The sequence below is a fragment of the Falco biarmicus genome, chromosome 11 (assembly GCF_023638135.1).
Source record: "Falco biarmicus isolate bFalBia1 chromosome 11, bFalBia1.pri, whole genome shotgun sequence".
NCBI lineage: Eukaryota > Metazoa > Chordata > Aves > Falconiformes > Falconidae > Falco > Falco biarmicus.
In genome coordinates, this window is record NC_079298.1 from 33,648,878 (window position 1) to 33,670,455 (window position 21,578).

General features: G+C 47.4%; 1 protein-coding gene across 3 annotated transcripts in view; it reads left to right on the forward strand.

Moving 5' to 3' along the window:
• C11H1orf21 (chromosome 11 C1orf21 homolog) overlaps window positions 1-16,022 on the forward strand; it is a 125,104-nt gene extending 109,082 nt beyond the window's left edge. For all 3 annotated transcript variants that reach the window (XM_056356260.1, XM_056356262.1, XM_056356261.1), the window contains exons 4-6: window positions 1,046-1,122; window positions 5,876-5,936; window positions 15,257-16,022. In XM_056356260.1, the coding sequence (XP_056212235.1) occupies window positions 1,046-1,122; window positions 5,876-5,936; window positions 15,257-15,295 (177 nt within the window). In that variant the 3' untranslated portion in view covers window positions 15,296-16,022. The remainder of the gene's footprint in view (window positions 1-1,045; window positions 1,123-5,875; window positions 5,937-15,256) is intronic.
• The last annotated feature ends 5,556 nt before the right edge of the window (window positions 16,023-21,578 follow it).

Sequence of the window (21,578 nt, forward strand, 5' to 3'; positions counted from 1 at the left end):
AAAAACCATGTTGTGTGATTCAGACATTCAACGGCTAAATAATACAAAACAAAACCACCAAAATTACCCACAAAAGTACTAATTCTTGGGTTTCCATTTCTTAAATTGTCATGGGTATGACAAGCCTAAGAAATTGAGAGGGATTTGTGGAGCGGGTGAGCTGTAGGATTTGACGCAGCTCTCTCCCATCTGCACCAGCAGCTTTCCCGACTGTGTGGTGCTGGGAAGGTCTGGAAGGGGCCGTATCCTTCTCCAGGTTTTTGCAGACGGTAGATGCATGTGTGCATTAAGCTTTGGTTTAACGGAAGCTTTTGGCATGAGGACAAGACATTACCTTGGAACTTCTGGCTCTGAACTAAACTCTTTTCCCTCCCAATACCTTTTTAAAGATATTTTTAGTGGCTCGGGTCCTCTGCAGAGGACATAGTTGTGTTCTTGTCTACGAACATATTCTGGTTTGCTTCCTTGGGCCCCTTGTGTCCAATTTTCTGGCTGAGCAGGTCAAGCCTGCCGGTGCTGCTCTCCTCACTGGCACGTTTAATGTATGCTTTTTCCTGCATACGGTTTTCACCAAAGTTTCTCGCCTCTGTTCTGAGCAAATGTACAGCTCTGGGGTGACTCTGGGGCTCTACCTTTTCAGTGCTTTACCTTGCTCTGTTAAAGGTGCCTAGTGGTGTTATTATTGATGGGACTCTTACGAAAAGCCAAGCCACAGCTGCACACCTTGTCTTCCATGGACCGCTGGAGAGTTATTAGCCAGCGTGGCATTTGTTCACTGTATGTCCTGGCCAGATTTTGCCCAGTGGCCCAGAGGAAATCCCCCAAGCCACCGAACCCATGACATTTAAAAATTGCCCACCTGGGGTCATTGCATTGACTGTGTTGCCTCTATAATTTCATTTCTGATGAGCTTTTCTCATTCGGTCGTACAGGTAGAAGAGCCTGAACCCAGCAGTGTGACACCATGATGACAAATGCCTGTTGTATTTTGTGTGCTTAATAAATACTGATGGTATCTCTGTTGTGTGGTTTTTGTGTGTTTCAGGAAAAAAGTGCCAGTTCAAACGTAAGACTTAAATCTAATAAAGAGATCCCAGGATTAGTACATCAACCCAGAGCAAAGTAAGTGCAATTTCATTATTTTTTTTTTAATCATAATACAAATAAACACAGGATTAAGCAGTATCTGTGAGATTCCCAATTACTGCTCAGCGAAAACCAATTGGTGGTTCCAGCAGCCCTAAAACCATGCCCAATTTAAATAAAATAGGCAAGGTCACCAGTATCCTGAGACCAGCACCACAGCCGGACAGCACTTGTGCTGGCATCCCTTCAGCATCCTGTCCTTTGCACAGCTAAGATGCAGGACTTAAAAAATGTGTGAGATGCATTTTGCTGTGCCATATAGGAGTACCATACTGTGTTATTTCTCAGCTTTCTATACAACTTACACATAAACAAAATTATATATGCATTAGTGTTCCTAAATACTATCGGTTAAGTTCCCAGGGAAGTTTTTACTGGCTCTTGGCTTAGGTTAGCAGCTATACTGCCTGGAATTAGGAATGGTAACCTTCTTCCAATTAAAAGGGTAAAGCTGTGTCTTAAAACGAGGGTTGTGATGCAGCTGAGAGTTTCTCCATCCTTTGCTCGCAGATCTGTGCCTATCAGTCAGTGTTACATGTGCCGTGAAACATTTAACCCCTGTGGCAGAGCTACTTACTGATATTAGTAACTCATTTCTTATCTAAATCACTGTTACATTTTAATCGCTAATTGGATTGAAGATAACAGATTACATGGAGCTGTCTATCGGGTTGGTATCGAAGAAGTGATAAAGCTTTGCTTTGGATTTTGAACAATAGTAGAAATGCTGTTCTTTATGCCGTGCCTTCAGGGCACTTATTAACTTAAAGTTGCTGCATACCAAGTACATTGTACACGGTTTTGAGTCTGGAAACTTTAGTAATTTCCTAATCAACTGACAGTATAATTCAGCCTCCTTTCAAAAGGAAAACCTGAGTGCTTCAGATGTAATTGCAAAGAAATTCACAGTAGGGAGGTGGAAGTAAAAATCACCCTTCAGCAAAGCTGTACTTCGGTACTGTGGCTTGGTTGTTCCCAGCAGGGTCAGAGATGTATTTAAGATGCTCTAACAGGAGGCTAATCAACCTGGCCTAAAAAAGGGCTGGTTCTGTTGAGAGGTCATCTCTTCTGGTGCATCCAAGGCAAAAGAACTGCATGGGGTCAGGGGGTCCATTGTCTCATCAAACTCTGATTTTTAAAAGTCCTGGCAGAAATCAGAACTGACCTTCATTCACCAAAAAGCCTAAAGACGTTGCACTGGCAGAGGGTAAATGTTTCTATCACAGTCCTGCAAAAATAAGGAAACTTCTCAGAGAGTTACAGAATGTAACATTAGGTTGTTGGGTAAAAGCTCCACTGTTTGCCCAAGCCTCTGCTGTTTACCCTACCTACCGCTGGATTTCTGTTTGTAAAGTGTCTACGTGTGTTTGAGTTGCTCCAAGTCAGCAAATATCTGTTATCATGTGCATTTGGGTTTTTTAAGGTTTATCATCTAAACCCCATGCCAGTTCTGACTGCAAGGAGGGGTGACATTGGGTAGAAAAAGGGCTACTCAGCTGAAAGAGCAGAAATGAATAGATAAATCATTAGATCCATCTTTTAGGACCATTCTTGTAGAACAGTTGTTATTTCAAAGCAAAACATGGACTATGTACCAAATTAGAAGTTCATTCACAATGGAGGGAGTTTTAGTATGTGGGCTGTAGAAGTCAGATTGTGAGGGCTCCTCCCGTTTGTAGGAAGGGTTAGGTTTTTTTGCCTAGAACCCTGGACTCTAAAACCAGCGTATGTAGGGAGCCAGCGGTAGCTTTATGGGGGTCTGTGACAGAGGCCAAGGGGTTGGTCCTTCCTCTTTACACTGCATCCCGGTGCCTGCCATAGCTTCATGGGGCTTCATGCCTGCACCCTGCCCTGACCTCTCAGGCACCTACTGCATTTTCTCATCCTCAAAACTCACTCCGCTGACATCTGTGACCAGCAAGTACACTGAGACATGTTCATAACTCATGGAGTAATGGCAACCTGAAGCATAAAATGAAAGAAGTAGTATTTCATACCATATTTAACCTTTTAAATCACAGGTTCACAGAATGGTTTGGGTTGGAAGGGACTTTTGAAAATCATTTAGCTCCAACCCCCGGCCCTGGGCAGGGACACCTCCCACCAGACCAGGTTGCTCCAAGCCCCGTCCAACCTGGCCTTGAGCACTTCCAGGGATGGGGCATCCACAGCTGCTCTGGGCAACCTGCTCCAGTGCCTCACCACCCTCACAGTAAAGAATTTCTTCCTTGTATCCAGTCTAAACCAGCGCTCTTTCAATTTAACACTGTTGTCCCTTGACCTGGCACTACAGGGGTTGCTAAAAAACCCTGCATGTTTCTTATAAGCCCCCTTAATGTATCGGAAGGCCAGAGCAAGGTCTCCCGGAGCCCTCCCTCCCCCAGGCTGAGCCACCCCAGCTCTCCCAGCCCGTCCCCACAGCAGAGGGGCTCCAGCCCTCCCACCGTCCCCGCGGCTGCCTCTGGGCCCGCTCCGGCAGCTCCATGGCTGGCGGGTACTGGGGACCCAGGGCTCCAGGGGGGTCTCACCAGAGCGGAGCAGAGGGGGGGCACCCCCTCCCCGGGCTGCTGGCCACGCTGCTGGGATGCACCCAGGGCACGGCTGGTTTGCTGGGCTGTGGGCGCACAGTGCTGGCTCGTGTCGTTTGTCACCCAGCAGTGTCCCCTTCTCCGCAGAGCTGCTCTCAGTCCATTCGTCACTCAGTTGGTACAGATACTGGAGATAAAGATCCCATCTTTTGGCAAAATATGTTTCAGTGGCCTGCCATGAAACAGCTGAAACTGCGTTCTCATGCTTTCTGATGCGCTGCTTACAAGGAAAATTAAATCCACATTTCTTTTGGGGGAAGGTTGCTTTTTGTGGAGGGATACCCAAGAACTCTGCTTAGATTTGGTGGTTTTCTGACTTGTTCAGTCATTAATTCTGTCCATTCCCTGCCCTGCCACAGATTTTAAAGTTTTACTCGGCTCCTCAAAACACACCCTGTGTCAGCACTTGTGTGTGTGTACTGCATCTCTGAATCGTAGGGCAATTTTACTGCCCAGCCAAACTTTTCTGAAGATCGTGGCCTGCAAAGGCTTGAGGACCTCCTGTGGGAGTTTTCTTGTATATGGCAGCACAATACTCCCATTTCCCCTCCCCCAACACGCCCCATTTAGTTTCCTTATAAATTATGGTTGGGGTGAGTCACTACAATATCTCATCTTTTTAGAAACTGAATCTATGATATTGCAAAGCAAGAATATCTTTTTAGTGCTCACCTACCCTGAAAGGACTGTACTGCCCTAAAGACCCTCTCTGAGACACCAGAATGTGCAGGTGACAGGGTCGGCTGCCCAAAACAGACATCTTTTCCCCATCTCAGGTGGAGGTGGGAACCTGAGGGACAGACAGACAGACAGGTGGGGACAAACACTCCCACAGCCACTGAAGGGTGAATTGTTCTCTCTCCTGAATTACCAGCTTTAGGTTTTAATGCCACTTCTGAGAACTTTTCTTCTGAACTGAGCCTTCATTTATGTCCAGCATAAGCATATCGTTGTATATGTTCGTCCTGACAGAAAGTGAAGTATGAATGCTGAGCTTTGTAGGGAAGTGCAGCGTGTTGTTGGGCACTTAGGAAAGGTATTAACTCATAACAGCTGAAAGGATCGTGCTGAGGAAGAGGGGACTGCAGTGGGAATTCAGCAAGCCAAACCAGCTTTTAGTGTCAGAGAAAATGTCCGAGAGTTGTTTGTCCTTCTAACCATTTGCCATCACTGTTAACGCTAACACCAGTCTCCCATCCTTCCTTTTTTGCATCTTTTTTTTTGTCCCACATTGAGTTCTTCAGCCCCCATGGGCCCAGACACTCCTTCCTCCCCGCTGCAGGTCCAGAGGATGCTCCAGCTTCACCTTCCCAGAGGGAAAGCGTTATTTCAGGAAGGAGGCTCTCACACCCCCTAATGTAAATCAAGCAGACACACCCCAAGCACCGTCTGCCATGCATCCTCATCTTTGTCTCCTCATCCTTTCCTTTCTGTCCAGCCTTCCTGTATTTTTAGCGTGCAGGTCCCCCCTGGGGAAGGACCTGTTGTCTTGTGCCACTATCAGTGTTTTGCAGACAACACGTACGAGTATTTTCCAGCTGCCTTCACTAATGCAAAATCATACCATTAACCCCAAGCCTTTTGATGCTGCAGAATTAATGGAGTAATCTGCTGGATCTGCTCAGGGAGCAGTCAGGACCACCCCCTGGGAGGCAAGGACCAGCCTGGGCTTGTAGCAGTTCCTGGGTGTGGAGTGCAGAGCCCAGCTGAGCCAGGCACGCAGGGCGTCCAGCGCGAGCCTTTAACCTCGTGTTATAGGCATCTGATTTTGTGGTGGTGAGGCTGGCAGTCCAGAAGAACCTGCCTTGGCACAGAGAGGGCTCTGACTGGCCCAAGGAAAGGTAGTGGGCTAGTAAGTTTCTGCAGTCTGTTTGGAAAAGGGAATAGTCTCCTCTGGATGTATGTGGATCCTAGTTACCGTCCCAAGTGTAGCACACATACACGGAACTAAATGCAATAGTTCTTCTATGGGCAAAAAAAAGAAAAAAAAAAAAAAAGATTTAAAAAATTGCCATTGTAGACAAAAGCGTAAAGTGATTTATTTTTCATCGTGGTAAAGATTTACGACCCAGGGCTGCAGCACCAGTATTTAGAAATGGAAGAAATCCTGTCGGTACTAATACTGTTCCTTTGCCTTTCAGCATGCACATCTCTGAAAGCCAACAAGAATTCTTCAGAATGCTCGATGAAAAAATTGAAAAGGTAAGATGCAATAAAGTAAATGCTCTCTCTAATAAAGTAAATACACTCAGGGAGCAGACACACTGGTTTCCCAGCTCCTTGGGGAGGACAGCCAGCCACTGTGTGTTGCAGCGCTCCACGTTCTCCACTGCTTGGAGGGGCTGTGGTCCAAGATCCCCCTTACCCCGCTCGGTGATTAGATAGTTCACGTGCAAAGATGATCAAAGAGGTAAAGAGGTTGCAGGAGGTACGGGAGAGAATCCTTTGTTTTGTGGGTGCATCAGCAGTCTACAATGAATGGCAAATTAGCTCAAATGGTCAGTGTATACGTGAGCTACTGGATAAAGAAGAGCAAAGTGGGGTTTTATGCCCTTAGTGATTTGATGTTTCATTTGATCTCTGTGGGAGACAACTGGAATCTTAATGCGGGTAGTATCTGGGATACCCAGCTAATTTCTTGCTGAATCTCTTCAAAATAGCTCCCAGCTCCGAGGGATAGTGTATCTGTATGTGTGGATAACCCTGCCTCAAGGCTATGCTGAGTGAAATAACGATGCTGGAGATGTTTTGAAGAAAGTGAATAGTTAGTTCTTTGCATATCTCATTGTCTCGATAGCAGCTTTTGTGTGTTTCCCAAGTCTTTCAAATGAGAATCCCAGATTCTTTGTGAGATAGTAGTGAATGATTGTACCACAATGTAGATGGGAAACTTGAGACTTGAGGAATTAAATGGGCTGTTTGGATCAAGCCTAGATCTCAGCCTTTGGTTATGCCTTGAGCTGATGTTCACTCACCAATATACTCGCTACATTTCATGTTTTGGAGCAGTCTATTTTATTTAATACTTGGTACTAAATATTTGCTTCCGCAATTGCAATAATTTGCAATAATTTGTCATCCCAAGTTTAAACTGGACATTAGGAAGCATTTCTTTACCAAGAGGGTGGCCAGGCACTGGAACAGGCTTCCCAGAGCGGTGGCCGATGCCCCAAGCCTGTCAACGTTTACGAGGCGCTTGGCCAATGCCCTTAAGAACGTGCTTCAGCTGTTGGTCAGCCTTGGAGTGGTCAGGCAGTTGGACGAGGTGGTGGTTGTAGGTCCCTTCCAACTGAAATAGTCTGTTCTGTTCGAGTTGTAGTGTTAGGCTGCAGAGTAGGAGAGAAATTTTTACTTGGATGACTCTGAATTTCTGCCATTTTTGCCAGCACTCCTGATCTTAGGACTTGGAGTGCTACAGCAGGTGAATCTCTTTATTTGTCCAAAGCAAGAAATGTGTTAATCTACTTTAAAAAAATATGAATTATGGAAGCATTATATTAGATAAAGGGGAAGAATAGAAGTGAGGAGGAGTTTGTAGATTCCTGAGAATATTTCTATGCCAGTATTTCACAGGAGTAAGATTTTGCGTAACCTGTATGCATTTAAAAGTAGAATTTCTACATATCCATAATATAGCTACATTTCCTTTGAATAAATGCATCCACCCTATAAATATTTAGATGCTTTTCCTGGACATCATCATGTTCATAATGTTAAACACAAAATCCACAGTGAAATGGATTTTCCAAAGATCTATCTTATCTACAGACCAGACCATCTGATGGCTGTATCTAATTATGAATTGAGGTTAGTTTTTGTTTTCGAGATTTGTTTCAGAACAGTAATACCATTCATTCACCGGCTGCCACATTGAGATGCAGTTGACCGTGTCTCCTCGTGGTTTGGATCATGCTCTCAGATGTTTACAGGTGTTCTCCAGGGCTCTTGTACTACTTTATCTTCTATATCAGGCGATTGCCTGTTTAGAGGAAACACACAGTTTTATCTGTCAAAGAGAGAAAGACGGCGACCATGCATTTCAACCTGCTGGCAGGTGTTAATGTGCAGCTGAACATGGGATTTGCTTTTTCTGGGGACCTCCTGTGTCTGAGGAAATAATCTTCACAAGAGAAGTTTTGGGTTTTTCAATCAATCTTTGCCCACAATACATTGTTTTTATAGGTGTCCACCACAAATGCCAAAAAAGATTGGAAAATATGAGGGGGATTGTTTGGGTCCCTTCTCCAGGGAAACAGACGACAGCAGTTGGACAATTACTTACATCCCTAGAGCAGCTCACCAGTTACAGCTGAAGTAGTCTGCAGAAGTGGGGGGCATTGCCTATGGTTGATGAGATCCCAAAACATGTTGCAGTGTTCACGGGCTAAGTGTTGCCATGAGTTGCGTTTGATTTGTAATGGAGACATGCTGTTCATCACTGACTCTGTGGGCTGTGTCTGCAGAAACTCTACAGTCAGAAGCAAAACGTCCCTCAACTTGTGTTGAAATCCCAAGGGGTGTGAGGTCACCTAATGTGAATGAGTAACAACTTTAACGTGTGCGCTACGAATTAGAGAGGAAAACTAAATGGGTGTTTTGGACTCAGCAAAACAATTAAATAGACAGAAAGGTCAGCTAAAATAAATTTTTTGCAATCAGAGTGTCGAATGGAAAGAACATAGGCAGACGTTTTAGCACCTGAAAATGTGAAGTATTTATGAATCCTGGAGATCAAAAAAAGCCTTAATGAAATGGTCTGGAGAATTTCTCTCTTAAGTCTAGCCCCTGCTGGTACCCAGCCCGCATCTGCATTCCTGGCTGCCCCTGTGAAGCTGAACTTCCTTCTCTAAATGCCACCCAAAGTTAAAAAAACAGAATGTCAACCCCAGAGCATGGGACTGGTCTAGCAGAATTTGGTGTCAAAACACTGTGAGGCATTCAGAGGGAGACATCTGTTTGTGTCTCTGTGCGAGTGTCTGTCCCTGCTTGGAGAGCTAGAGCTGAACTTGCGTGTATGGAGCTGTGTGTGATCCCAGTAATTCAGTCACAGGGTTTGTTGGAAGGAATAACGAAATGACGGCTCGACACTGAATGCTGAGGTAGGACCGACTGAGAATGTAGAAGTCAGCCTCGCACATAGGGTTAGATGCTGGTGCTGCTAGAGTCAGCCCAGTCATTTCAGGGGCACCAGAACTGGAGCAGAAAAAAACCCCTAAAACCTGATGAGAAGCCAGAGATAAAAAGTTATGTGGGAGGTTGGGAGTAGCTGGGTAGAGTTAAGCAGCCAGCAGCACAGGAGCCAGTGGTTATATGTATAGGACAGACTGCGGCGTAGTGTTGCCGTCGAGCGGCAGCATGAGTCCACACGATAGGAACCAGGTGCTTAAAAGGTTGAACAGATCTCAGCGCAGCTGTGGGGTGGTTTTCAGATGATGGGATGCTGGTGCAGTGGCAGAGGGTGAGCACAGCTTCGGCACACCACCAGGGCTGGATGAGCACCACACTGGGAGAGAGGAGGAAAGGGAAGGACCAAGGCACCTGTGAGCAGCATGAGGCCTGAGGGCTGGGGCCCGAGCTGGCTCAGAAATGCTCCTGACATCCGCCAGCAGCTGTGGAGAGTCCTCTCAGGGTTTCACACTCGCTGAAGTTCTTTTGAGCAGGGTCACGGGTTTGCTTTGGGAGACAAAAAGAAATATGCGTGTGAAGAGTTTGGGAAGCAAATGGAGCAGAGGCAGGCAGCGGTAAGGAGGCAGCTCACCTGGTGACCACGGTATCGTCATTTTTTGAAAATTGGGCTTGTGTGAAATCACATAAATGTATTCCAGCGAAGGAAGAGCAACAGGTAATAGTAGCAATGTAAGCTCGAGGAGAGAGTCCCCCAGAGTCAATTAGAAAGACACGGGTCAGAAGTACAAGTGATTTGCCTGACCTGAGAGATGAAGGCAGAAATATGACTTTGGAAAACCCAAGAAGGAAGCAGAGAGCAATTGACACATCCCTTCTAAAGCAAATGCAGCAGCCACTGGATAATCTGAGAACTGCTGCATGATACCCAGAAGAAGAGAAATGAGCCCCACTAGCTGCAGCCAGGACGGGGAAAGTCGCTCACTCATCACAGTGTGATAAATCTGGTTTTGAAATACCATCTCAAAATAAGAAGATAGAAATTTCTCCTGGTAAGAGCATCCCTGTCTGTGTGACACCTGGTGTGTTCTGCTGGCTGCAGTCAGAAACTGTAGCAAAATTAGGTCATGCGTATTGGTATTCAGGCAAATAAGTTATCTGGTTCTCTCTAATCAAATAGTGCAAGGGCTAATTTAGTCAGATATTGCATACGGATTCACAAAGAGTCGCTGTGAAACACAGCAGAAGAATTACCATGTCTCTCCTAAAAATTCTCCAGCCTTTGGGTTCTTTTCCTTCCTGCATCTCAAATTTTTTTGGACCCTGATAGTGCAGGACCACATGCAAACTCCACTTCATGCCCCAAGAAGAAATTTCATTAATTGAACAGGATGGCTCAGAGCAGGGAGTTAATCCTGAGCGCAGTTTTTGCAGGCTCAAGACTAGACTTGAGGGGGCCTTCTTGCATGAAAATATCAAATAGAAGCAAAATTAAAAGCTATGACATAAAAAGTGTTGAATGTGGACAATTTACCCCATTTAGTGTTTGCTAGCAAAAACATTTGATGATGGCTGTCATGGAAAATCTGAGAAATGACTGCTTTCTCTGAACCCTACGTATGGAGCAGTAAAAAACCATCAGAAATTATCTCCTTTAAGTATATGTTATTACTGTAGGCTGTGGCACAGTGTGCAGGCAGCTGTCTCACTGTAGGAGAAAACACCAAGGCTGAGGTATAACTGAACAGTTGACAAGCAATTTCTAGGATTATGTCTGGGGATTGTACCCCCAGAAGAGAAGCATCTCTGGCTTTGTGGTTTAAGAAAACCCCATCAAAACAATCCAGGTAAGCTGTACCAGAGGGTATCATCACCACTGCCATCATCACAAGCTTTTTCCTACGTGGCTACAGTGGCTTATAAAAAATAATCACAATGCAAACATGCTTATGGAAAAAATGAGATTAAAAATTGTCATAGCAATGTCTGGCTATGAACTCTCATGCGGCTGGTGGATACCCTGAGCCCGGGGCATTGTGTTTCTGCTGTGGCAGGGGATGTCGCTTTAGGTCGAGAGGTAACTTGGTCTTGAACACCGGGGCAGGTGTCAGGGTGGATTTGCAGGAGTTTCTCTGTTGATCCACACACCTGGCCACTGGGAGCTGGGTTGGAGGTTACCAGTTTGTTGCTGGAGGCCACGGGAGAGATGCCCAGCGGCAACTCGCTCCATCCCCTTGTTAGTAAAACTGGGCATGAAATGCAGGGGAAGGCACAATGCAGCTCCTTGTATCGTATCTAAAGAGTGCCGTTAGAAATAAGGGGGGTTGCTAACTGAAACGTATGCAAGGGCAGAATTATTAGGCTAAAACTCATTAGCAAAGTAGATTGCTCTTAATGACTCTATTGATTTTTCTCTAACAAAATAAGAAACGGACAAAAATTAGCACAGTATACAATTATTTAGTGCCGCCTCTCGGCATTTTCTTCCCATCCTTTCTGCAAGCGCTGTAAACAAAACCAGATTGATGAAAAGGGTTCCCACCGCGGAGCCAGGCTAACATTTCCCAGCGCCGGCCATCTCCTCTGAAAGGGGCCACTGTGTCCCGCAAGCTCTTTCAGCCATCGCAGAAGAAAGGGCTGCTTGGTGCAGCTCATTTCCCTCTCCCGGGCCGGCAGGCCTCCTCTTCCTCCTCTCCTGGCCAGGGCCGCCCTGGGAGGATGCTGGTGCCAAGCGGCGGGGCCGTGGCAGAAGAAGCATCTCCTTAGCTGCCTGCTCTCCCTGGCAAGGCCGCCAGCCGCACAAAAGCCTATTGAACCGGGAAGGCTTCTGCATTCGGGCGGCATGGGGTTTTGTTTATTGGCCTGTCACCCGCAACAATGGGGAAAAGGGCTTTTCCTGTGATTTTTTTTTTTTTTCTTCCTTTTTTTTGTTTTCCTCTAAAAGGATATCATCAGCCCTGGTGCATTCTCTGGTAGGGGCATCGGGATGGTGGTGCTTTCTGGACACAGCAAGGGGAGAGAGCAGGGGAGTGAGCCCTTCTGGTCTGGGTGCAAGCAGCAGGACAGGAGCATAAGGCTGGGTTTTTAATTACCGTAAATTCATACACTTATGTTAAGGCATTTCTGTGGACATCTACAAAAGCTGAAAGATGGACTTTGAAACTGTGAGGGAGAAAGGCGGGATTTACCTGGGCTTGGACATGCTTGTTCCCATTCTCATCTTCCTTAGTGGAGTTCTTTACATTCTCAGCCATTAAAACTTATTTGATAGCCTGTGCCGTTAAGGGCTGTTAAAGGACGGCCCGTACGTTCCTGTTGCTAGCTGCTTGCTCAGTGCCTGTGGCTCCTCTGGAGATGGGAGCCTGCTCCCCTGGGCAGCAGGGCACAGGGTTTGGCTGGCAGTCCTGCCCCCTCATTTTCCAGCCACGATGCTGCTCTATCTGGGGGGGTTTGTCACCTGCTCCAGGGCTTAAATGCTGTTTCCCTTGTGCTTAAAGACTAGTGTGTGCTTAACCCTGCTGTACTGGGCCAGGGTGCTTCAGACCTTGCCGGGCTGAGCCCCCCACGCTTTGTGTTCATGCTGGGATTAAACGCCAGGCGCGTGTTGGTGTGGATCTTTGCACCGTAGCTGGGGCAGTGGGTGTCGGACGCCTGGCGTGGGTGCAGGAGTCCATGCGAAACAGGGTGTTTGCTGTCACGGGTGATTCCCACCCCTGACAAAACAGACTAAACCTGCCAGAGGCGGGGGGGTCCCACAGGCTGTATCGCATTCCACCGCTGGGAGGGGGGACATGTCCATTCCTTCTCCCAAGGAAAGCAAAGCAGCGTCCTCTTTAACTCGCCATAAAACCCAAGTGAAACCAAACCCCCAATGCTGCGTGCAAGCTGCCACCCCGCCGCGCCCTCGCTCTGACGTTATTCTTGGCGTGTAACAAACGCGTCCCTTCCCCTGCGTTGCAGCGGCCCTGTGGTGGAGCGGGGAAGTGGATGTGAAGGCTTCAGTGGTCGCGGGAGCCTTTTTTGGTTCCCCCCCGCCACCCCGGTCCCTCGCCGCATCCTCCCCCTTCCTGCCAGCTGGCACGCTGGCGGGGGCGGCCGCTGCTGAAGCGCACCCAGCTCTGCAGCGTTCCCCTCAGAGCCCACAGTGGCGGGGCTCCTCCAGCCGTTACCGGCTTGGGCAGCGGCTTGGCTGGGCAGGCCGGGGTAGCGGGGCTGTGCCAGGCCGGGCGGGCGGAGGGATGTGCGCCAGGCTGCAGCAAGGCGTAGGTGGGCTCTGTGGCCTTGCAGGCAGTCCCACCCTCCCCCCCGCTGCTGCCGCGCTGCTGCCGCCCACACGGGGTGGTGGGAAGCTTGGGATGGCAGCAGGTCGCTGCCCACCGGCGACGGAGGGCCATGGCCTCAAAGGCCACCCCCGAGACACCAATGTGTCTCCATCGCCACCGGCGTGAAGATGGAAATAAATTGTCCAGCGGCAGCAGCCCGCGGAGAGCGGCAGTATTTCCATGCCATGGAAAGGACTTTTTCAGCACGTTGCTTTTTAAGTGGTTTCTTGGTATCTTTTTGAGGAGCGATGCACTTGGTTGCCACAGAGCAAACCCAGAAGCTGAACGGCAGGAATAATGGGCGGGAAGAAAGGCAAGATGGCTTGCTTCCACATTTGGGTCCATTCGAGCCTTTAATAGCACCGATGGCCGCTGGTGCAGAGTGTGGTGGGCAGTGGTGGGCCGTGGGGCTCTGCCTTGGTCAGGGGGCTGGGGGACCGGGAGAACCGGGGTGAATGAGACTCGTGGAAATGCTCTGAGCCTCAGTCATCGTTCACTACTGGTGACTCTCGCAGCTCTGAAGCATGTCGGACAAAGCTTTCATCACCAGCAGTTCCGTTTCGTGGGTTTGTCCAGATGTATTGTGGTCCCTGGCATGGAGAAAACCGATGGATTTGGGCTTTGCTGTGAAGTATTTCAGCATTCCTTCTTTCTGAGTAGAATCTTTTACTCTAAAAAATGTATTTTTTTTCTTTCTTTCTGGGTCAGGGATTGCTGAATTGAAATTAGGGCTGATAAGACTCTTGGTTTGTTTATTTTTTTAACATACTAAGAAAGCCTTTTTCCTAATAGTATTGGGCCACAGAGAGCTGTTAAAGCAGCACACATTCCTGGGTGTGGACCCTCCAGCAAAGTGAGCTCTGCGATCCCGGCATCGTCATTGGGATTTTAATTGCAGAGACATTTTGGAGCCTTTGTTCCCAATGTGTACCCTAGCTGTGCATCCCAAAGAAACTGATCGCTCCATCAAGAAACATCTCTCCCTTTTCTTTTTTTACTTTTTTCTCTGGCCCCACACCCCACCCCACCCTTTCCAGGCAGGACAGTGACCAGTTTTGATTTGTGGGGCAACTGGGTGCCGCTCCTTGACTGAGTAGAGCTTCACCCATTTTACCATGCTGAGTTCAGCTCTTCTGCTTACAGGGCGTTGTCAAGGTTTTACACTTTATTGCAGGTCTGAGACTCTTGTGTTTCTCCTTCACCAGCCCTTTGCACAGCTGCTGGGATTTTCCATGCAAGTGCTTGGGTGATGCACCTGGCACACGGGAACAATGGGAGATAGCCTGGACATTTAGGTTTTTGGTGCTGCATTTGAGATGCTTGTTTTATGCAGGATATCGTGGGTAGCTTGTGTGTTGAAAAGCTCAGCTCCAGCTGTTCCTGTGTGGAGAAACAAGGATAGTGGGTCCTGTCAGGTCCTCTTCTCGCTGCTTTGCAAGAAACAGCAAGTGAGGGACGGGACATCCCTTCTCCAGACCTTCCCGAGGGCAACACCTAGATCGATGCGGCTGCAAGCCTTGTGTTCGGGATGGGACGGAAGGCATGACATGCCTGCTCTGTGAGAAGTCCATGTTGTGCAAGTGCAGTTTCGATACAAACAGCATCTTTTGCTCTTGCGTATACTCTTGGTGAGGTTATCAGATGAGGTTCTTGTTCACAGCAGCTGCTTTGCATTGCTCGTAGGATTACGTGCTTCGTTGCTTTTTGCCTTGGAGATTTATGTTTTCACAGCAGATCTATAGGGTTTTGTCCATCAAGGTTTATCTTTACATAAAATAGTTTTGTAAATCAGTGCATTGGACTCCCCCTGGAATTGAGTATAGGGGATGAGATTTATGAGATTGATAGTGACAGAAAGGGATGAGTCTCCTATCCTGGTTTCGTGCAAACCTTCCGGAAATCGTTGGAGGAGCTGTGCAAATTCTGTTCCCTATTTTTAAGGTTTCTACCCAGCTCTGAACTTAAGGCTTCTAAGTTTAGAGAACTGATACGTATTATTAGTAAGTGCTCCCTTGCCTGATGGTATTCCTGTCTTCAAGTAGTCATTTACAAACTATCTGGCTTTTCTCCTTACAGGGTCGTGATTATTGTTCAGAAGAGGAAGATGTCACATAGTGCCAATTCTGCCACTCGCACCAGGAATACTACTGTGTAAATAGATTACAACCCAGTCGAGACCTTTTGGAAGTCTTCTAGAGCGAACAGCACTACATAACAGAAGAAGATCATTTCCACATTATATGCTCCATTCAGTTACAGTGTTTCTTAATGAACAGATGAGGAATATTGCTAAGAACTTGTAAGGAACTGTTTTTGTTGCTGCTAGTTAAAACTTGTTGCAACTTCTCACTTTTTTCTGTGTCCAGATATGCAGCAAATCCTTAAAGTTAATCCAAAAGACGTTGTTGATTTTATTGAGGCTTCTGGCCTGTTTTCTATCAGATGAGGTAGTGTTATACAAAGCTTCCATAAGTGAACATTCAAGCATCTAAGAAACACCCTTAAGCTGTCTGTCCGTCCGCATTCGGGCCGGAGTGCTTATTAACGCTGGTGATTTCAAGCTTTGGAGATGGGATGTTTTTGCCGTGGCAGGCCTTGTTTCTCTGCTGAGAAGAAGCTGAGAAATTATTATCCATTAAAAGCATGTTATCACTGAAATACTGGAAGTGATGCAGGAGCAGGAATTTGTATTTTAAGAGGAAAAAGAGTTTCATTTAATAGGTATCTTAATCAAGGACTAAGCTTGCAGTATTGGCTTTGCTGAGCACGAATGGGAGTGTGATCACAATCATTTTGAATCTCTTTTTTTCTAAGAAAATAAACATTTTACTGTTTTTATGTATTCTTGTCTTTTACCATTCCTACAACACAATGCTTAAGAGTCTGGGGACAAGGAAGGCAAAACCAGCCCTCTGCATTGATGAGTCTGTGGATCTAATCTCTTAAAGCAGCTCTGTGCCAACTGGCGGTATCTGTTGCGTGTCCTGTAGAGTTTATTTTTCCGTATTCTATGGAGAGGATATTACCTTCTCAAAAGCAGATGTAATATTTTTAACAAATGCTGTCATGAGTAAAAAAAAAACCCTACAAAAAAAAAACCCTTAAGAAAAGAATACACCTTTTGTATTTATTATTTCAAAGGAGATTGTTACCTGTGCTGATATTTCTTCCTGCTTTGACACCATATGAGGGCCAGGTTTGCATGGCATCCTATGGAGAAACTTTGTCAGGACAATAGGTTTCTGTACTGTGTCGATTTCATTGCTCTGATGTGTGTTGTGTCTGTGGAAGAGGCCATGAGGTTGCATTAGTAGCACCTTGCGCTGACGTGGCCAACACTTGGGTGGGCACTCAGCCCAAAGCCCTTTCACCTTGGCTGTTTTTCACTGGATCTTCTGAAAATCAGATCCCTTTAAAGGATCTGTCATAAAGTCCATCAAAAATCACCTGTGACTTCTGAAAGGCTCTAAAATATTAGGGAATGTCTTGACTAAAGAGATTTCCTCCAGTGTGTGCTCCAAGTGGGGCTGGACAGTCAGTCCATGTCAGAAGATCTTGTTCCCTCTTGCTGCTGTGCCATACCTAGAATATGTCAAAAAAAAAAAGCCCAGCTTTTTCACTCTTCCTTCCCTGCACTGGATTTTCCTTTGGATTTCAGGCAGTGGGGTAGGGAGAGAGGCTCCACCAGGGAGAAGGGCCCAGGAGTTACTCTTATCCATGCAGGACTGGATGTGAGCACCTCCGGCAAGAGCAGCTTCCCAAGCAGCGTTTGTGAGGCTGCAGTAGCAGGCTGTCTTCTTAAGGCAGAAGCTGTTCCTGCACACTGCAGACTGCTCAGGCCCCTCATCTTCTGCCAGCCTCAGCTTGAGTCAAGTGGTTGCTGGATTGCAGGACTGGGACATCTCAGGCGCTACCTCGCTTCAGTAGCTTTCCATGTAAAAGGATCCTCTCTGGCATGTTTCACTATGTGCATCTTTATCCTGTTGGTGGTCAAAAATTGCCAGCCAATTCTGATTTTCCTCAATCCTCGCTGCATCTTGGCAGCTGCTTTGGCCACACAGCTCTTCCTGAGCATCCCAACCTCCCTGAAGATGAGGTTTTGCCACCTTCCTCCCATCACATCATCCTTCTTAGGGCTGCTGGCATCTCGGAGTGCTACGGAGCCATTTGATCTGTTAGGAATTCTTCACGGTGATAACTCTGCCTCCTTGCATATGATTTTTTTCCATAATTTATGTCAGCGCTTGAGCGGGTAGCCATGCCAAGGAGAGTCAAGAGCCTGCACCTTTCAATTATTTAAACACTTTAATTAATAAAGAGTCCTGGGGCTTGATCCCACAAATCCTTCTCTCAGAAGTGCTTCATAAAGCTTTAGCAGGTGGTACAAGAGTGATGGAATTGGGTCTGTCCTTTGGAAACATTTCCTAGGTTCATTTTCTAGACGCTGAACGTCTCGTGTATAGATTTCCCCATACAACGCCTGTGTTACAGACACATCGTGGTCTTTCAGTACACCAGCCTCCTTGTACTTGGAGTCTCTTTCAGTCACTAGGTTTTGGTTTGGTTTTTTTTCTTTTTTCCTTGCCAATGGTGATGGCACCAAAGGTAAGGGCTTCGGTGGAAGCTTTGTGAGAGAGAAAAAGCAATTCCCACCTTGCCTGTGTGCTTAATGTGACCAGCAGCAAATGCTTTAGTCTTCTGTATAAATTATAACCACACTGATGGACCTTCAGGTGACGGTGTCTGTGAATGCATGGGTGGGTTGTCCTGCTGCTGGCTGTAGAGGCATGAGGATGGGCAGGAGGTTTGGAGGGCAGCAGCAGTTGTCTGTGGAGTTGACGTGCTCCAGGACCGCCGCAGGCTGCTGGTGGGACTGGGGTGAGGGTGACAGACTTCAGTTTGCTCTACCCTTCTGCAAGAAACCTGAACAGAACTGAGGTTTTGGGGCAGGGGGCGGGGGTTGCCTGTTCATACCAAGTCAGCAAATCCTTGGCATGTTTTGCTACTGGGACCATGTACCAGGTGAACCAACAACCCAGGAATTTCTTGATGGTTTTCAGCTGACTGAGCTTCTTGGTCAGGCAGGAGACTTGCTTCTCTTTGGGATATGGAAAAGCAAAGATGCTCACTGTTTACCTGGGAAAAGGAGCTGTGCTTATGGAAACAAAACTTAGCAGAAGGCAAGACTTTCCAATCTTGAATATCTGAAGTCTATGAAATATAAGATGGTTTCTACACACTTCAGGCTTGGGTTGACATCCTTTCCACCCCTCAGCCACGAAGAGCTGTCTGCTTTGCTTGTTGAAGCAGTATAACCACTTCCTCAAGCCTTAAGCAGCAACTTGCTGCAAAATCATGTCCAGAGCAAGTGCAGGGACCTGACGGCAGCGGTGCAGCAGGTGGGAAAGGAACGGGACCAGCTGACCCTCCTCGTAAGCAGTTGCACGTGCCGCGAGCAGACCCATGAGGTCACTTGGATGGACGTTGCTCTTGAACCTGCTTTGTTTCTCTCACCTTTATGAAATCCTAGCAAACTTTGCTAGAAGTCTAAATATATATAGGCAGCAGCTGATGATCTATAATAACATAAGCAGATTACGGTAGCTTAAGATGCAGCTCTCCTTGAAGCCATACCTCCGTGTTACTTTCCTCCACTCAAATACATTCAGCAGGATGGAAAAGAGGAAGAGAAGGAAAAGTGCTTATATCCGATACGCTGTGCTTAGTTGTAAATGGATTTTTCCAGGTTTCTTTTAAAAGAAATACCAAGAAAATGCTTTGGGGCCAAACTTCTCTTCAGGAGGCTGACGCACTATTTAATAAGCTCCAAGCCATATTCTGGGATCTTGGAGAAAATTGTGGAGAAGAGGTTTTACAATCAGCCTTTTCCCCTTGGGATGTTTTTCCCTTTCGTCTAAAACCCTTTGAGCTGTGCCTTCAGAGCCTGCCCCAAGCAGGAGAGGAGCCGGGGAGCTGGAAGAGTTTCCCATCAGGCTGGTGGCCATTCCCAGATCCAGCCAGTGCCCACCAAAGCCTCCCAGATACAAACCCAAGGGACCCGCATCCCCAGGGACCCGTATCCGTCCAAGGGCTGGGATGCTCCATCCCAGGCGGGCACGGAGCCGGTGCAGCAGAGCTGTGCTGTGCCGCTGTCATCGTGGGCAGTCACCTAAGGAGCGGGGCTTGCTGGGGGCTGCCGCGACCAAACGTTGGAGCACTGGGGGCAGTTTGGGAGCGGTTTGATGCAGTGCTCCTAGGGCACGGTCCACCTGAAGCAGGACTCCGGGGGGGGGGGGGGCGGGCGGGGAAGAAAAAAAAGTGTTTTAAGTGTTTGTTGGCTACCTGACACTAATTTCTGCCTCCATCACTAGTAACTAGAGACAGGGACACATTCTGCCTTCGGTCTAGTTTTGCGAGGTTTTGGCAATGTCTCCTTCAGTCACTGTCTGTCTCCATATTGTATCTATTGCAACACAGACGCTTTGACCTGAAAAGCTGATGCCTTTATTTATTTATTTATTTATTTATTAATTATTGAGAGTTTCTCTTCACCTGTGTCCCCTCCCAATCCCTTCTACCTTCCGTACAGCATCCAGCTCACCAAGGGAGCAGGTCCGGTCACGGCGGGCAGGAGGAGACTTTACCCTCCTACCTGAAGTGTGGTTGTGTGGCTTAGGACAATTTTCTAACGTGCTTGGGTTGCAGCTGCTCTGGTCCAGGGAGGAGCTGGCCATTCTGTGTGCTGCTCTGGTTCTACTCCGTTTGGAAGGTTGGCATTTGGAATCTGGATTTTTCAGGGGCAAGGGGAAATCCTGCTCTTGGATGCCAGCACCAACCCGTGGTGCCAAGGCATTGCTTTGCCTCGACAGCATCACGCTGTAACCAAGAGCATCGCTTGACCCAGGGCATCTCTTGAGCCGCAGGAGTCTGCGCCTACATTAGATTAAAGAAACCCCAAATCATATTGGTGCTTTTTTTCTTCTTGGAAGGCTGTGGATCATTTCACATCATTCACATGCTGACAGCTGTACTTTTGTCCCTTGGGACTCCTGGCAGGAGATGTTCTGGGCCAGGTCTCTGCGTGCAACACAAGGGACCAGGAGTGATTTCTCCACCGCTGGGACTCTGAGAAAGCATCGAAGGACCTGAGCAAACCCCAGTCTGTCCTGGCTGGGAGCAAGGCTTCGCAGGAGCAATGCGTGGTCAGATGGACTTGCTGGGCTACTGCAGGATTTTCCATGATGTCCACATAAACGAAGATCTGTAGGAACCGCTGGGGAGCACAGCTTGGCAAACTGGGCTTCTCTGAAATTTTGTGGAGATTCCCACTTTATCATGAAGAACTGGGCAGGGTGTTAGAAGCTCTCTGGGCTTTTGCTGGTGTGGCTGATGTTTTTTAGGATGTTGTCTTGAACTCGCTGGTTTGGCACTTGTCTTGAACACTTGTCTTGAACAAGTGTGTGGCAAATGCCCTTTCCTTTCATTGTTACTTCTAATCTCTGTTTGAATTTACCTTTTAGAAATAAGCCTGGGCTGACTGGGGCAGGATCCACTTTGACTCCCCATGAAGGGCTCGCGCCTGCAGGTGCTTTATTTGCCTGGTGCAGATAGATGTTACTGCTCACAGGTGTTACGGTTTCGAGGGTGAAGAGCAGCCTGGAAACAGTGTAGACATTTGGAGAGGATGGATGGGTAAACAGATAAAACTGAGAAACCCATCTGCAGACCTTGGCCAAATACCTTTGAAAAGGTTCATCAAAGCAGCCAGTTAATTAGCTGACTACTCATACTGCTGTTTCCCATGAACCTTCCTCTGATACTGGACTTCAGCCCCAAAACTATACCATACAAAACTCAACATTAATTTCCTCCTTTGCTTTCAGTAAGAGTTTTTTTGTTTAATTAAGTCTCTCTGCTGAGACCCAGAAGACCCAGCTCGGTCTCCTCCTGTGCCACAAGTTCGTTGTGGCCACGGACGGGCCATGCTGAACCTGGGCTGACTTACTGCACCTCTCCATCCCTTTGTGCTCATCAAGAATAGCAGTGCTGCTCAGACCTTGGATGCACAGGTGACATCTTCATCCCTCAAACGCCCTCCATCACCCTCATGCCGTCATCCCTGCATGCACTTGGGCGGGCTCTGACCTTGCCAGCAGCCGGTGGAGTTGTGCGAGGTGCTGCCTCAAGACGCAGCGGCCACTGCTGTAAGAGAAGGGAGGCAGTGACCAGCAATATTGCATGATTTTTTTGCAGCGTACCTTTTTGTGGCTGTAAGAGAGCCCACGAAGCACAAGTATTTTAAAATCTGAATGATGAGTCGAGTGAATGGGTAGATGAAGCACCAGAGACATGTTTCAACTCCAAAGACACTGCCATCATTGCACGAAAATGAGACTGA